At 42.1% G+C, this 17,215-nt stretch overlaps 1 protein-coding gene across 4 annotated transcripts in view; it reads left to right on the forward strand.

Moving 5' to 3' along the window:
- cadpsa (Ca2+-dependent activator protein for secretion a) overlaps positions 1 to 17,215 on the forward strand; it is a 155,013-nt gene that overhangs the window by 63,453 nt on the left and 74,345 nt on the right. For all 4 annotated transcript variants that reach the window (XM_052526749.1, XM_052526751.1, XM_052526750.1 and 1 more), the window contains exons 10-12: positions 3,772 to 3,838; positions 9,209 to 9,317; positions 14,137 to 14,349. In XM_052526749.1, coding sequence (XP_052382709.1) covers positions 3,772 to 3,838; positions 9,209 to 9,317; positions 14,137 to 14,349 — 389 coding nt within the window. The remainder of the gene's footprint in view (positions 1 to 3,771; positions 3,839 to 9,208; positions 9,318 to 14,136; positions 14,350 to 17,215) is intronic.

Raw genomic sequence — 17,215 nt, forward strand, 5'->3', positions numbered from 1 at the left:
GGCTAGTGATAGAAGTGATGCGACAGCACCAACATAAGGACATGTTAACGTCACATTCCTCACTTCCTCCCTCCTCCTGTCTCCTTCAGTGTGTGTGTGTGTGTGTGTGTGTGTGTGTGTGTGTGTGTGTGTGTGTGTGTGTGTGTGTGTGTGTGTGTGTGTGTGTGTGTGTGTGTGTGTGTGTGTGTGTGTGTGTGTGTGTGTGTGTGTGTGTGTGTGTGTGTGTGTGTGCATCCGGCTCTATAGGGAAGCCTAAGTGCTACCCAGTGTCTGCGCTTTGAGGCGCTCCGCCTGTCTCCCTCACTCACTCCTCCATATGCTTCCTGTACAGGGCCTGTGGTGCCTGATCTGCTCTTGGGTTGGCCCTACAGTAGCCTGCATTGGGGCCCTTAGCTCCCTGTACCAGCCTCTGCCTGGCAGGCTGCTGGCAGCCCCCTTGCCCGCTGCTCCTTGGGCACTAGTTTATTCAGAGCGACAAGCCCTGACGCCCCGAAACTAAACAGGAGGGTACACAGGCAGAGGGAGGCGAACCCAGGGCACCCCTAGCCTGACCAGGGGGAGGAGCGGGCAGTTTCAGGCAGAGCTGGGGTCCTCACCCTCAGATGTTCTTTTCCAAAGCCCTCCTCCTCCTTCATCCTCTGATCTCTTCATAACACAACAAGAAACAGCACAACTGATTCTGGACTTCCGCAGACTCAAGACTGATGGCACTCAACAAACCACAGTGCAGATCAAACCCACATGTAGGGACGTCCACTGGCACATACAGTAGCTGGGGTTCTGGATGTGTCAGGAGAATTTATGGCACTCCCATCCACAAACCATGTTCTTCTCTGAATTAAGTAAATATCAGAAAACAGTTATTTTCCCACTTTAAAACCATGAACAAACAAGGTAGCCCTAGCGCTAAAACCCTTGCCATAGTAAAAGGTAGCAGTAACAACTTTTAACCATTAGAGGTCAGTAGAGACATTTTACTGATGCACAAGTAGGGTCGCAAAGGGAGTGTATATTACTGGAAACTCTGAAAGTTTACCAGCAAACTACCAGAATTTTGGTATCTTTCAAGAATTGTATGTAATCTATTACAAGACATCTAGTGGCCCTTTTGGGTATTTCAGATTATCACAGGTGTCTGTAATCATCTCTGGCCCTCCGTGTGGGTTTACCACATGTACAATTAATTAAATAAGATTTTTAAATAAAAAAATGGAATGGCAGAGCTGTTAAACATGATCCTATATATAAACCACACACTTGGTGAATACCATTGGTGTTTCATATGAAGGTTTATTTTACTATGTCAGTATCTATTTGTTGTCAATGTTTTGGTGATAAACTGGTGGCAGTTGTGAAAAATGTCAATAGTCGGAAGAGTTGCAGAGTTAATTGAATATAATGCCATTGTTTATTACAGGCGTTTTTCATTAATTAGGCTTTAAAAAAAATCTTGAACCATACATTCTATGTACTATACTCATGAAAAATATGGACACAGATATAATAAATGAATACTCTATATGAATAATAAAAAGTTATTAAATTATAAATTACCAAAGTTATGATAGATTGCCATAGATTTTCTGTTAATTACCCACATTTCTGAAGATTCCAGTAACTTTAGTAAATTACCGGTAGCTTTTCAAACCTAAGCACAAGCATCTCTGTTATTGTTTGCAATCTTAATTTGCGCAAGTTGATTAAGAACATTAAAAACATTAACAATACCCTCCTAATATTGAGTTGCAATCCCCACCTTTTGCCCTCAGAACAGCCTCAATTCATCGGGGCATGAACTCTACAAGGCGTCGAAAGCGTTCCACAGGGATGCTGGCCCATGTAGACTCCAATGCTTCCCACAGTTGTATCAAGTTGGCTGATGTCCTTTGGGTAATGGATCATTCTTGATACATACAGGAAACTGTTGAGCGTGAAAAACCCAGCATGGCATACATACACAATCCATGTCTCAATTGTCTCAAGGCTTTAACCTTTAACCTGTCTCCTCCCCTTCATCTACAGTCGTGGCCAAAAGTTTTGAGAATGACACAAATATACATTTTCACAAAGTCTGCTGCCTCAGTGTCGTTAGATATTTTTGTCAGATGTTACTATGGAATACTGAAGTATAATTACAAGCATTTCATAAGTGTCAATGGTTTTTATTGACAATTACATGAAGTTGATGCAAAGAGTCAATATTTGCAGTGTTGACCCTTCTTTTTCAATACCTCTGCATTCCGCCCTGGCATGCTGTCAATTAACTTCTGGGCCACATCCTGACTGACGGCAGCCCATTATTGCATAATCAATGCTTGGAGTTTTTCAGAATTTGTGGGGTTTTGTTTGTCCACCCGCCTCTTGATGATTGACCACAAGTTCTCAATGGGATTAAGGGATTAGGGTCTATCAATGTTTTGTTCCCCGAGCCACTTAGTTATCAGTTTTGCCTTATGGCAAGGTGCTCCATCATGCTGGAAAAGGCATTGTATGTCACAAAACTGTTCCTGGATGGTTGGGAGAAGTTGCTCTCAGAGGATGTGTTGGTACCATTCTTTATTCATGGCAGTGTTCTTAGGCGAAATTGTGAGTGAGCCCACTCCCTTGGCTGAGAAGAAACCCCACACATGAATGGTCTCAGGATGCTTTACTGTTGGCATGACGCAGGACTGATGGTAGCGCTCACCTTGTCTTCTCCAGACAAGCTTTTTTCCGGATGCCCCAAACAATCGGAAAGGGGATTCATCAGAGAAAATGACTTCACCTCAGTCTTACTGGCAGCAATATCCTTGCCTGTTGAAACCCATTTTGTGCAAAGGAATAACGAAGGCATGTGTTTCCTTGTAGGTAACCATATCTGACAGAGGAAGAACAATGAATCCAAGCATCACCCTCCTTTTGAAGCTTCCAGTCTGTTATTTGAACTCAATCAGCGTGACAGAGTGATCTCCAGCCTTGTCCTCGTCAACACTCACACTTGTGTTAACGAGAGAATCCCTGACATGATGTCAGCTGGTCCTTTTGTGGCAGGGCTGAAAGGAAGTGGAAATGGGGTTTTGGCCTTCCGTTCATTTGCATGGCAAAGAGGGACTTTGCAATTAATTGCAATTAATCTGATCACTCTTCATAACATTCTGTAGTATATGCAAATTGCCATCATACAAACTGAGGCAGCAGACTTTGAAAATTAATATTTGTGCCATTCTCAAAACTTTTGGCCACGACTATACACTGATTGAAGTGGATTTAACAAGTGGCATCAATAAGGGATCATAGATTTTACCTGGATTCACCTGGTCAGTCTATGTCATGGAAATAACAGGTGTTCATAATGTTTTGTATATTTATCATAAACTGGATGGTTCAAGCCCTGAATGCTGTTTGGCTAACAGCCATGGTATAGCAGACCATATACCATGGGTATGACAACATTTATTTTTACTGCTTTAATTAAGTTGGTAAGTTTATAATAGCAATAAGACACCTTGTGGTATATTGCCAATATACTATGGCTAAGGTCTGTATCAAGGCACTCCACGTTGCGTCGTGCGTAGAACAGTCGTTAGCCATGGTATATTGACCATATACCCCCCACCCCTCCCCTATTGCTTAGTTGTGACATCAACAAATGCATATGCTTTTTTAGCATGCCACTTCTCCAGGACAAAATGATGCAACACAAAATGGAATATTGTAAAGCAGCCTCTGTAGAAAGGACATTCACCACAGTCCACACAACCTGTTGTTAAACCATTGCTTTTGTTTACTTAGGTACCTATGGGCTATTGGTAAAAATGTGTGGAAGAGATGGAAGAAGAGATTCTATGTCTTGGTGCAGGTAAGAACAAAATACTTACAGCTGAATAACCATGGTCAGCACTAGCCCAATAAGTGATATGTGTTTTAACTGTCAAGCTGTAGTGCGTGTCTTCATCTAGTTGAATAGGATGATAAAGGTCTAATACAGTTCGTCAGAAGCTTTGTAGCTGTAGCAGCCATTTTTGTGCATCATTTGGAGCATTATGCAGTCTCTTCTGAGTTCGGGAGGATATGTCTCAAGGCGAGGAGTTGACAGGCGAATGACAAACCGGTGTACGCTGGCTGGCCTAGCACTCGCAGCTAAAAGAGCCCACGGAATGCTCCTCTCACTTGCTTCCAGCTATACATACAGCATGTGACAAATACCGGTCAATAGACTGACACTGTGTGTGTGTGTGTGGGTGTGTTTCCTGGAGAGAAAGGATGCTTGTTTGTTCATGACAGTGAGATGAAGTGTGTGTTTTTGTGTGTCAGTATGTGTCATAGAGCGATAGATAGACATCATGCATGTCCTATGTTTGTGCTTAATTTGATTTGTAAAACATTTTCTTGCTTCTGTTTTAATTATGTTAAGTTGCGTGTAAGTATTCAATAATCTATTGGTGTTATGGACTCAAATGTATTTGTACGTTTGGAGATTGATGTTGTGATGAAATATGTGTTATTTCATAGTTTGATGTCTTCACTATTATTCTACAATGTAGAAAATAGTAAAAATAAAGAAAAACCCTTGAATAAGTAGGTGTCCAAACTTTTGACTGATACTGTATATGAAATATAAATTAATAATGTAAGTGGGAAACAAAATGTTTGGGTGTATTTCAGGGTTTGTTTTGAGTTAGCTGTGTTAATTACTGTGGATGAGATTCACAATCAGCACTCTGTGATGTTCAACCCTCCTGTGAAATAACTTCATAAACAGCAAGTTCACATCAGCTGCATGCCAAATGTGGTGTGGACACCAGATGTGTATTTGATTATTATATTCTGTGTTTTTGAGTGGCCCGACTCAACTACTTCTATTGGAAGTATTTGAAATTATTTTCTAATAATTTTATATAAATAGCCTACTATTTGACAGTATTTTCAAATACTATTTTTTTTGGGGGGTTAAATGCATGGGAGTGTATTTGAGTCAAGGTATTTTAGTATTTTCAAATACATGCCAATACCTTCCATGAGTTTCCAACTACTTGTCTTTTCAACAACAACAAAAATATTCTGAATACTTACTTCGAAATGCATGTGAAAGTAATCAGTAATTGAACCCAGGTCTGGTACACACACACATGCTAAATGCCGTTTGATTGACATTTGCCATGATACTCATAAATAGCACAGCTTACACTGGGGGGTATTTATTTCAGAGATTAGTTTCCTGTTGAATTATTCATGAGTTGTTAATTACATTGAGTGAGTAGATAATTTACAGGGCTGGGTGACGGACGCTGGCATCACCCATGAAACATGGCAGCAACACGCCAACAACACGTCATCAACAGCGTTCTACAGGTGTGCATCTGTCATAACTAAGACACTATGTAAACACACTAGATGTGCCAGAGAACAAGAACGAGCCAGGGTTGAACATCCCACCAGGTGGTTGTCATGATGGTTCATACCATGTAACCCTCATTCCTGTGTGATAAATCCCATCTCTCATCTTTCATACCCAATGAAAGTGGAAAGCATCGCTATCAAAGCCGTCGAGCTCCACTGAACCATCCCATCACGAGAGGCAAAAATGCCCCTCTAAACCTGTGAAACTGTGTTTTAACTAAATTAAGTGTCAAAGGATCACACTTATTGGCTTCCTCCCCAACCCCAACTCTTGCCACTCCCTCCTACCCTCACCCTGCTCAGAGTTAATCCTGCCTGTGGTGCTAGCTGGCTAGTTGAATGCCCTGCCATGTCCCTGCTCAACAGAACAGATTGGAGCCATAAACCAATTTTTTATAATGCAAAGTGAAGTCTAATTATTCAGCAGTCAGGAGGCTGCCCTCCAACACAGCTGGCAGCAGCCACTCTCACTCAGCTCCCCTCTGAACTCTTAGTCTTTCTCCCTCCCTCCTCCTTTCACTCTCTCTTTTCTTTTTCCCCTGTCTGTTCACTTACCCTCTCTCTCGTGCTCTTTTCTCTCTCTCTTTCTCTCTCCCTCTTTCTCTCTCTGTTGCTGTGCACTAGCTCTGGTGTAAAGTTATTAAGCAGTTGATTATGACAACCTTCATACCCAGTGATCCCCTCCCTGACAAACAACCACATTGATCACATCTCTGGTCTGCCCCCCAGCCCCACCCCACCCATCAAACAATCCAATTTATAGACGCTCAACGATAACAAGGTTATGAGAGAAAAGCATGTAGGCTAATCAGGGAGCCAAGTCTTTTAAAATAATTTAATGGTCAGTTTGACAGGAGGTCAGCCAAACTCTGAGCCAATAGTCTCTCTCTGCCTCCTGCTCTGTGTTTCTGTGTCTTTCTCTGTGTCTATCTCGCCTGGCCCAGACAGGCCCAAACTTTAACAGGCGAGGGAACGTAACAGGGAAGTGGTAGGAGAGAGAGAGAGGAAGGCGAGGGGGTAGGAAGAAGAGGGGGAGTTCTGATGTGCCCCAGTGACGTCCCGAAGGCAAGTGGGCACCGTGAAGCTGGGTAGTGGCCCAGCGAGCTCCACCTGGGGCCTCATCAGTGCCCTGACAGGGAATCTCTGTTGTCACACAGAGGCAGGCTGCAGCCAGTGAGAGCTGCCACTTGCAGCAGAGGTGACAATGGCGCAGGATTGGCCGGGATCCGCGGGTTGCCGTGGAATGACTGGCACCTAGCAGTCAGGCTCCCATCTCTTGTGACAGGGTGTCACTTCTGCACTCATCTGTCCACGCTGAGTGACAGAGTCAGGGCCATAACCCCGCCCTGGCAACGGCCCCAGCAACAGCACCCTGACCACCCATCCCCTTACTCTCTGATCCCCTCTCTCCACCTCTCTCTCTGTCCCTGTCTGTAGCAGAATAACATAATAATCCAGAATATCACTGTATCAGCGCTGGATAGATGCATACTGTACAGTCACAAGAACATAAATACTCACACTCTTCTCTCTCTCATCGACGTGAGTTACTTTTAAAGCACACATGCACACTCGCACCATGTTGCTGTTCATGGAAACATACAGTGTCTTCAGAAAGTATTCACACCCATTGACTTTTTACACATTTTGTTGTGTTACAGCTTGAATTAAACCTCTATTAAATGTAGATTTTTTTGTCACCAGCCTACATGCAATACTCCATAATGTCAAAGTGGAATTATGTTTTTAGAAATGTTTACAAATGTACTAATAAATTAAAATCGGAAATGTATTGAGTCAATAAGTATTCAAGCAAGTTATGAAAAGCCTAAATAAGTTCAGGAGTAAAAATTTGCTTAACAAGTCACATAATAAGTTGCATGGACTCACTCTGTGTACAATAATAGCGTTTAACATTATTTTACATTTTAAATGACTACCATCATCTATGTACCCCACACATACAATTATCTGTAAGGTCCCTCAGTCGAGCAGTGAATTTCAAACACAGATTTAACCGCAAATACCAGGGAGGTTTTCCAATGCCTGACAAAGAAGGGCACCTATTGGTAGATGGGTAACATTTTTAAAAAGCAGATATTGAATATCCTTTCAAGCATGGTAACGTTATTACTTACACTTTGGGGTAGGCCGTCATTGTAAATAAGAATTTGTTATTAACTGACTTCCCTAGTTAAATAAAGATTCAATGTAAAAAAACATACAGTATATTAACAAAATAACTTTGGATGTTGAATAATGGCTGTGATAGGAGAACTGAGGATGGATCAACAACATTGGAGTTACTCCACAATACTAACCTAATTGACAGAGTGAAAAGAAGGAAGCGTGTACAGAATAAAAAAGACATGCATCCTGTTTGCAACAAGGCACTAAAGTAATACTGCAAAGAATGAGGCAAAGCAATTAACTTTTTGTTCTGAATACAAAGTGTTATGTTTGGGCCAAAAACATAGTGGTGGCTGCATCATGTTATGGGTATGCTTGTAATTGTGAAGGACTGGGTAGTTTTTCAGGATAAAAAAAAATAACAGAATGGAGCTAAGCACAGGCAACATCCTAGAGGAAAGCCTGTCTCAGTCTGCTTTCCAACAGACACTGGAAGAGGATTTCACCTTTCAGCAGGAAAATAACCTAAAACACAAGGCCAAATCGACACTGGAGTTGCTTACCAAGAAGACAGTGAATGTTCCTGAGTGGCCAAGTTACAGTTTTGACTTAAATCTACTTGAAAATGTATGGTGAGACCTAAAAATGGCTGTCTAGTAATGCTCAACAACAATTTTACAGAGCTTGAAGAATGTTGAAAATAATCATGGGAAAATATTGTACAAAGTTCTTAGAGACTTACCCAGAATACTCACATTGTAATCACTGACAAAGGTGAATCTAACATGTTAATACTTGTATGTAAATGAGATGTTTCTGTATTTCATTTTCAATAAATTTGCAAACATTTCTAAAAACATGTTTTTACTTTGTCATTATGGGGTATTGTATGTAGATGGGTGATGTTTTAAAAAAAATCCATTTAGAATTCCATCTGTAACACAACAGAATATGGAATAAGTCAAGGGGTATGAATACTTTCTGAAGGCACTGTACATTGTGACAGTCTCTCCACCAGCCATGAACCAAGCTTGAACCAGCCCCTCTTCCCCTGGCTTGGCCACTTCATTCATCTAATTATAATGTGATTATCCTTGTATACCCACTCACTCTCACACACATTACTGACAAGAGGTTCAAGAGTGGGCAACACAGCTGTCACTTACCCCTCCCATACTCTATCTCACACACACACACACACACACACACACACACACACACACACACACACACACACACACACACACACACACACACACACACACACACACACACACACACACACACACACACACACACACACACACACGTTCACTAATACATATACACACACAGACACAGATTGTTTTCCCATATGCCTATCTTGACCAGAATCTGGTCACCATTTATGCCTGGTGATTGGTTCATTAGCCCATTAATCCCGGTTGGTTATCACGAACAATTGGTCCAATGCCTGGGTTAGAGAAAATGTGTCATCTGTGAGAGTTGAAGCACAATTGGGTTAAGGACAACTGATGAGATATACAATTGTAGTTACATAGAATTGGTAAACTGCTTAGTAATTACTATTACATTTTTGTACTCATTGGTATTATGCATTATTGTGAGAAGTACCAGGTAAATGGCAGCTGGAGTAGTACTATGAGTAAAATGTACAGTAACTTATAGTAGCCCTCTGTCCCCTCTCTTTGTGGTGCAGGTGAGCCAGTACACCTTTGCCATGTGCAGCTACAGAGAGAAGAAGGCAGAGCCTGTGGAGCTGCTCACACTGGACGGCTACACTGTAGACTACACCGACCCTCAGCCAGGTAACACAACTATAAACAAATGCAATCGGGTTAACCAATGGATTGTTGTGATTAATCACAATGAATCGCTAATTCAGAATTTGCTGAATTTGAGCTGTAATTTACGATTTTTTTTAGACAACACACATTACAAGAATATTGATTGATTTTGTCCCAAGTAAAGGTTAGCAAAAATCATTTAATTTGACAAAGGACACTTTCTTTAACCTCACTGGCAAATTGTTTTCACGTCACTGTTGTTTTTGATTATGTATTTTGGATGTTTTTAGTCTATTTCTGACCACTTTCAGACAATGCAATTAATCACGATAATCAAAAAGTAGTGTACTAAAATTACAAAACGTTAGCTTGAGTTAACTGATTATATCAAGGCTCAGGCTAAGACCCAGTTGCAGACACAGAAGGCAGACAGTATGTGTCTCAGAGTTTATTATAGTACAAGGGACAGGCAAATGGTAAATAAAGGCAGGTAAAGAGTCCTAATCCAAATCAGGGTCAGGCGGGTACAGGATGGCAGGCAAGATCAGGGTCAGGACAGGCCAAAAGGTCAGAACTGGGAAGACTAATCAAATCAAATTTTATTGGTGACATATATGTTATTGCGGGTGTAGCCGAAATGCTTGTGCTTCGAGCTCCGACAGTGCAGTAATATCTAACAAGTAATATCTAACAAATTACACAACATATACCCAGTACACACAAATCTAAGTAGGAATGAATTAAGACTATATACATATGGACGAGCGTTGTCAGAGCAGAACTGACTAGATACAGTAGTATAGAAAAAAGAACAGTATATACATATGAGTTGAGTAATGCAAGATATGTAAGCATTATTAAGTGAATGAGATACTGTAGAATAGTATAGAAAACAGCATATTCACATGAGATTAATAATGCCAGATACAGTGCCTTGCGAAAGTATTCGGCCCCCTTGAACTTTGCGACCTTTTGCCACATTTCAGGCTTCAAACATAAAGATATAAAGCTGTATTTTTTTGTGAAGAATCAACAACAAGTGGGACACAACCATGAAGTGGAACGACATTTATTGGATATTTCAAACTTTTTTAACAAATCAAAAACAGAAAAATTGGGCGTGCAAAATTATTCAGCCCCCTTAAGTTAATACTTTGTAGCGCCACCTTTTGCTGCGATTACAGCTGTAAGTCGCTTGGGGTATGTCTCTATTAGTTTTGCACATCGAGAGACTGACATTTTTTTCCCATTCCTCCTTGCAAAACAGCTCGAGCTCAGTGAGGTTGGATGGAGAGCATTTGTGAACAGCAGTTTTCAGTTCTTTCCACAGATTCTCGATTGGATTCAGGTCTGGACTTTGACTTGGCCATTCTAACACCTGGATATGTTTATTTTTTAACCATTCCATTGTAGATTTTGCTTTATGTTTTGGATCATTGTCTTGTTGGAAGACAAATCTCCGTCCCAGTCTCAGGTCTTTTGCAGTCTCCATCAGGTGTTCTTCCAGAATGTTCCTGTATTTGGCTCCATCCATCTTCTCATCAATTTTAACCATCTTCCCTGTCCCTGCTGAAGAAAAGCAGGCCCAAACCATGATGCTGCCACCCCCATGTTTGACAGTGGGGATGGTGTGTTCAGGGTGATGAGCTGTGTTGCTTTTACGCCAAACATAACGTTTTGCATTGTTGCCAAAAAGTTCCATTTTGGTTTCATCTGACCAGAGCACCTTCTTCCACATGTTTGGTGTGTCTCCCAGGTGGCTTGTGGCAAACTTTAAACAACACTTCTTATGGATATCTTCAAGAAATGGCTTTCTTCTTGCCACTCTTCCATAAAGGCCAGATTTGTGCAATATACGACTGATGTCCTATGGACAGAGTCTCCCACCTCAGCTGTAGATCTCTGCAGTTCATCCAGAGTGATCATGGGCCTCTTGGTTGCATCTCTGATCAGTCTTGTCCTTGTATGAGCTGAAAGTTTAGAGGGACGGCCAGGACTTGGTAGATTTGCAGTGGTCTGATACTCCTTCCATTTCAATATTATCGCTTGCACAGTGCTCCTTGGGATGTTTAAAGCTTGGGAAATCTTTTTGTATCCAAATCCGGCTTTAAACTTCTTCACAACAGTATCTCCTAAACTGCCTGGTGTGTTTCTTGTTCTTCATGATGCTCTCTGTGCTTTTAACGGACCTCTGAGACTATCACAGTGCAGGTGCATTTATACGGAGACTTGATTACACACAGGTGGATTGTATTTATCATCATTAGTCATTTAGGTCAACATTGGATCATTCGGAGATCCTCACTGAACTTCTGGAGAGAGTTTGCTGCACTGAAAGTAAAGGGGCTGAATAATTTTGCATGCCCAATTTTTCAGTTTTTAATTTGTTAAAAAAGTTTGAAATATCCAATAAATGTCGTTCCACTTCATGATTGTGTCCCACTTGTTGTTGATTTTTCACAAAAAAATACAGTTTTATATCTTTATGTTTGAAGCCTGAAATGTGGCAAAAGGTTGCGAAGTTCAAGGGGGCCGAATACTTTCGCAAGGCACTGTATGTAAACATTATTAAAGTGACTAGTGTTTCATTCCTTAAAGTGGCCAGTGATTCCTAGTCGTTGCCTATAGGCAGCAGCATCTAATGTGCTCGTGATGGCTGTTTAACAGTCTGATGGCCTTGAGATAGAAGCTGATTTTCAGTCTCTCGGCCCCAGTTTTGATGCACCTGTACTGACCTCGCCTTCTGGATAATAGCGAGGTGAACAGGAAGTGGCTCAGGTGGTTGATGTCCTTGATGATCTTTTTGGCCTTCCTGTGACATCAGGTGCTGTAGGTGTTCTGGAGGGCGGGTAGTTTTAGGTGACAAGCCAAATTTCTTTTGCCTCCTGAGGCTCTGTTGCGCCTTCTTCACCACACTGTCTGTGTGGATGGTTCATTTCAGTTTGTCAGTGATGTGTACGCCAAGGAACTTGAAGCTTTCCACCTTCTCCACTGCAGTCCCGTCGATGTAGATAGGGGGGTGCACCCTCTGCTGTTTCCTGAAGTCCACAATCATCTCCTTTGCTTTGTTGACGTTGAGTGAGAGGTTATTTTCCAGGCACCAGACTCCCAGAGCCCTCACCTCCTCCCTGTAGGCTGTCTCGTCGCTGTTGGTAATCAAGCCTACTACTGTTGTGTCATCTGCAAACTTGATGATTGAGTTGGAGGCATGCTTGGCCATGCAGTCATGGGTGAACAGGGAGTACAGGACGTGGCTGAGTACACACCCTTGTGGGGCCCCAGTGTTGAGGATCAGCGGAGTGGAGGTGATGTTTCCTACCTTCACAACCTGGGGGCGGCCCATCAGGAAGTCGAGGACCCAGTTTCACAGGGCAGGGTTGAGACCCAGGGCCTAGAGCATAATGATGAGCTTGGAGGGTACTATGGTGTTGAATGCTGAACTATTGTCAATAAACATCATTCTTACATAGGTTTTCCTCCTGTCCAGATGGGTTAGGGCAGTGTGCAGAGTGATTGCGATTGCATCGTCTGTGGATATACTGGGGCGGTAAGCAAATTGAAGTGGGTCTAGGGTGGCAGGTAAGGTAGAGGTGATATGATCCTTGACTAGTCTCTGAAAGCAATTCATGATGACAGGTGAGTGCTATGGGGCTATAGTCATTAAGTTCAGTTACCTTTTCCTTATTAGTTACAGGTGCAATGGTGGCCATCCTGAAGCATGTGGGGACACCAGACTGGGATAGGAAGAGATTGAATATGCCCGAAAACACACCAGCCAGCTGGTCTGCACATGCTTTGAGGACACAGCTAGGGATGTCGTCTGGACCGGCAACCTTGCGAGGGTTAACACGTTTAAATGTTTTACTCACATCGGCCACGGAGAAGGAGAGCCCACAGTCCTTGGTAGCGGGCCGCGTCAGTGGCACTGTGTTATCGTCAAAGCGTGCGAAGAATGTGTTTAGCCTGTCCGGAAGCAAGATGTGGTCTCGGCGACGTGGCTGGTTTTCCTTTAGTAGTCCATGATTGTCTGTAGTCCCTAACACATACGTCTCGTGTCTGAGCCGTTGAATTGCGACTCTACTTTATCTCTATACTGACGTTTAGCTTATTTGATTGCCTTGCGGATTGAATAACTACACCGTTTATATTCTGCCATATTACCAGTCGCCTTGCCATTATTAAATGCAGTGGTTCGCGCTTTCAGTTTTACGTGAATGCTACCATATATCCATGGTTTCTGGTTAGGGTAGGTTTTAATAGTCACAGTGGGTACTACATCTCCTATACACTTCCTTATGAACTCAGTCACCGTTTCCGTGTATGCGTCTAGATTATTTTTGCAAGCTATCCGGAACATATCCCAGTCCACGTGATCAAAACAATACTGAAGAGTGGATTCTGATTGGTCAGACCAGCATTGAATAGTACAAAGCACAGGCACTTCCTGTTTGAGTTTCTGCCTATAGGATGGGAGGAGCAAGATGGCGTTGTGATCTGATTGGCCGAAGGGAGGGCAGGGAGAGGGCCTTGTAGCATCCCAGAAGTTTGAATAGCAATGGTCGAGAGTCTTAGTAGTGCGAGTAGGACAGTCAATATGTTGATAGAATTTCCTCAGATAGCCTAGTCCTCAGATTTGCTTTCTTAAAATCCCCAACTACAATAAATTCAGCCTCAGGATATGTGTTTTCAGTTTTCATAAAGTTTGCATAAAGACGCTTTAGATAAAACCGTCTGCTAAATTCCTCAAATGTAAATGAATACCATGGCCTAAATATATGGCACTGGTATGTACCAGTAGCACTAGCCCTACAAACACTGCTAACAGTGATTTATTCCTTAGGTCTGGAAGGTGGGAGGACCTTCTTCAACGCAGTGAAGGAGGGCGACACTGTGATCTTTGCCAGTGATGACGAGCAAGACCGTATCCTGTGGGTCCAGGCCATGTACCGGGCCACGGGCCAGTCCCACAAGCCCATCCCCCCCACCCAGGTCCAGAAACTCAACAACAGAGCCGGTTCTGCACCCCAGCTAGACGCACCCATCTCCCAGTTCTGTAAGTGTCGGCCCCTGTTGTGCCCACGAGGCCCACCACACTCACGGTAGCTCTCACTGTTTCAGCTTCACAAAGAACTACAGTACCCAGCACACTGCCACCCCAATATACACTGCTGTTATGTCTAACCTAACTCTATATCTATCGAGATACAGATTTCATTGCACTTCTTTTCGGGGTGACCTGTTCTGTTATATTTTTTCTATCTTCACATGACACAAGTGTGTATTTTATATTCTACAATGGGTGGGTCTTTTCCTGGATGCCAATTGGTTAAAATCGCATTCCAGCTGGTGTCTATTCCACAGGTTACCACCAGCTAAATCTATGATGTTGAAGTGCATATTTACTCTATCTCACTGCACAATCCACTGTCTCACTAGAATTTGGTTTCCAACAGTGGATATTTGTATAAACATTGCTGTCTGTCTCTCCGACATTTGCAACATCTCCAGCTGTCCCATAGTAATAAACGTGTCGGGACAAGACAGACAGGCAGGCTTTTCTCTGTCAGTCGAAATCATGAATAAGCTGGCATCATTTTTATGGATATATACATAGAAATGCCAATAGAAAACAGGTCAAATGAAATGAAATGCAGCTGGTTTGCAGTCTTTTTCAGCTTCAGTTTAAAGTGATTGTGTTGCTTTGCTGTTGGCTAGCTCCTCTGAACAACAGTGTCCTGACGAGAGACAACATTTTCTATGCCAGGCGAAATTGTTAGCTCATTGTTATGGATGTATCCAAATAAATGTCACTAGAAAACAGCTTAAACAAACGCAAATGCACCTACTTTGCTGTTATTCAGGCTGCACTGTTTGACGGGACTGTAAGTTAGCCGTAGTTGGCTAGCTAGCAAGCAAGTGATAAGAATGTTGCAGCCAGTATGGCAATGGAACATTTCGAATGAATGACTGGGTCACGTCCATAGATACAGAACAAAAAGACTTAATGACTGGGTCGTGTTTCTGGCAACCGAACGAATGACCAGTCACTTGTGGAGCAACCTTAAATTTGTGTCCGGGCTGTATCTCGTGGAAGAATTAAATAGTATGAATAAATTAATCAAAATATAGTAAACAAATAAATAATTATGTCCATCATTATTTAAATATGTTGGTAATCCGTTGTATAAAAGTGATAATGCCCTCGAAGCCAGTGTTTGGAGGATATATAGGCATGGTTGTTGTTAGGCCCGAGACAAAGTCGATTATAACTTAAATAGATGATATGCGCCAGTATGGTGGGTACTTATTCTACAAAAGGTTGTGTGTGTGTGTAACAATGTATTTCATGTAACCCGAAGCAACCACAGCGCAGTGTCTACATCAATATGGAGGAGAGAGAACACTTCTCCCTAACTTTTTTATTTTTCCCTTCATTCTACGATCATCACTAAATGTTATTTTTCATCAGCACTCTCTCTCTCCTATTCCATATTTGTTATCACATGAGCTCTCTTCTCTGTGTCTGCCTCTCTCTCTTGCTTTGTGTGTGTGTCTCCGGTCCCTAGCCCAGCTGCTGTAGGTCAGATCTCTGTGTCTGCTCTCTGTCTTTAAGTCTCTCTGGTTTGGTCCTTCTTACCCCGCTATCTCGTAGTTGGATTCAAGGGTAAGTGCTTCCCTGTTGCTGGCACAGCTCAGATAATCCACACTGATTATCTGACCAAAGCAATGTGCTCTCCCCGTCTTCCTCCTCTTCTTTTGTTCAGTCTCTCCCTCTATTCAAGTCTTTATCTTATCTCTGTCTTAGACCACTCTAGAAAACATTTATTTTGATTCTGTTTGATTCTTTTAGGATTCACTTTCACCTTACCAGACTAGGATGCATGTAACTCTGATTTTGTTTGGTTTGCTTTGGTTAAACTATCTGCATATTTGCCTCCTCTTTCTCTTCTCTTCTCTTCTCTTCTCTTCTCTTCTCTTCTCTTCTCTTCTCTTCTCTTCTCTTCTCTTCTCTTCTCTTCTTGTCACGCCTTGGTCATAGTGTGTTGTGTTTTCGTTATATATTTGGTCAGGCCAGGTTGTGACATGGGTTTTATGTTGTGTTTCGTATTGGGGTCTTGTGGCATTGGGATTGCGGCTGAGTAGGGGTGTAGCTTAGGTTTGGCTGCCTGAGGCGGTTCTCAATCAGAGTCAGGTGATTCTCGTTGTCTCTGATTGGGAACCATATTTAGGTAGCCGGGGTTTCACTGTGTATTTCGTGGGTGATTGTTCCTGTCTCCGTGTTAGTGTTCACCAGACAGGCTGTTTAGGTTTTCACATTCCGTTTGTTTTTGTTGTTGTATTTATTAAGTTATTTCATATATCGTCATTTGTTTCATTAAAGACATGAGTAACCACCACGCTGCATTTCGGTCCGACTCTCTTTCAACAAACGAAGAACGCCGTTACACTTCTCTTCTCTTCTCTTTTTTTCTCTCTCTCAGCAACTTAACTGAACATTAACGCCCCTCTTAGAATAAGGTCCATATCCAAACACTAACTTGTATTTTCAAATCATATATTTCAAATACCAATAATACTAAACATCAATGCCATCATCAAATCATATTTTCCAACAGTTTTAATTACCAATATAGTGACAAAGGGTTTATGTCAGTAACAAGGCTAAAACACACAACATAAACTACAGTGATGTTTCACATAATTGCAGTAGGACATAAGTGAATTCAGTGAAGTGGTTGTTTTTGACAACTACTGGAGGCCCCTGTGTCTCTCAGCCACTGGTAATTACCATGTTAAAAGTGACATGTCATGAATTAAACAGTGTGGTCTATGCACAATTATTTTGGGAAGCAATCAGTGAAATGTTACCAAATAACTACTTGCTAGTTCACACCTGCATATGTTCACAGTATAGTGTA

The sequence above is a fragment of the Oncorhynchus keta genome, chromosome 10, assembly GCF_023373465.1.
Source record: "Oncorhynchus keta strain PuntledgeMale-10-30-2019 chromosome 10, Oket_V2, whole genome shotgun sequence".
Taxonomy (NCBI): Eukaryota; Metazoa; Chordata; class Actinopteri; order Salmoniformes; family Salmonidae; genus Oncorhynchus; species Oncorhynchus keta.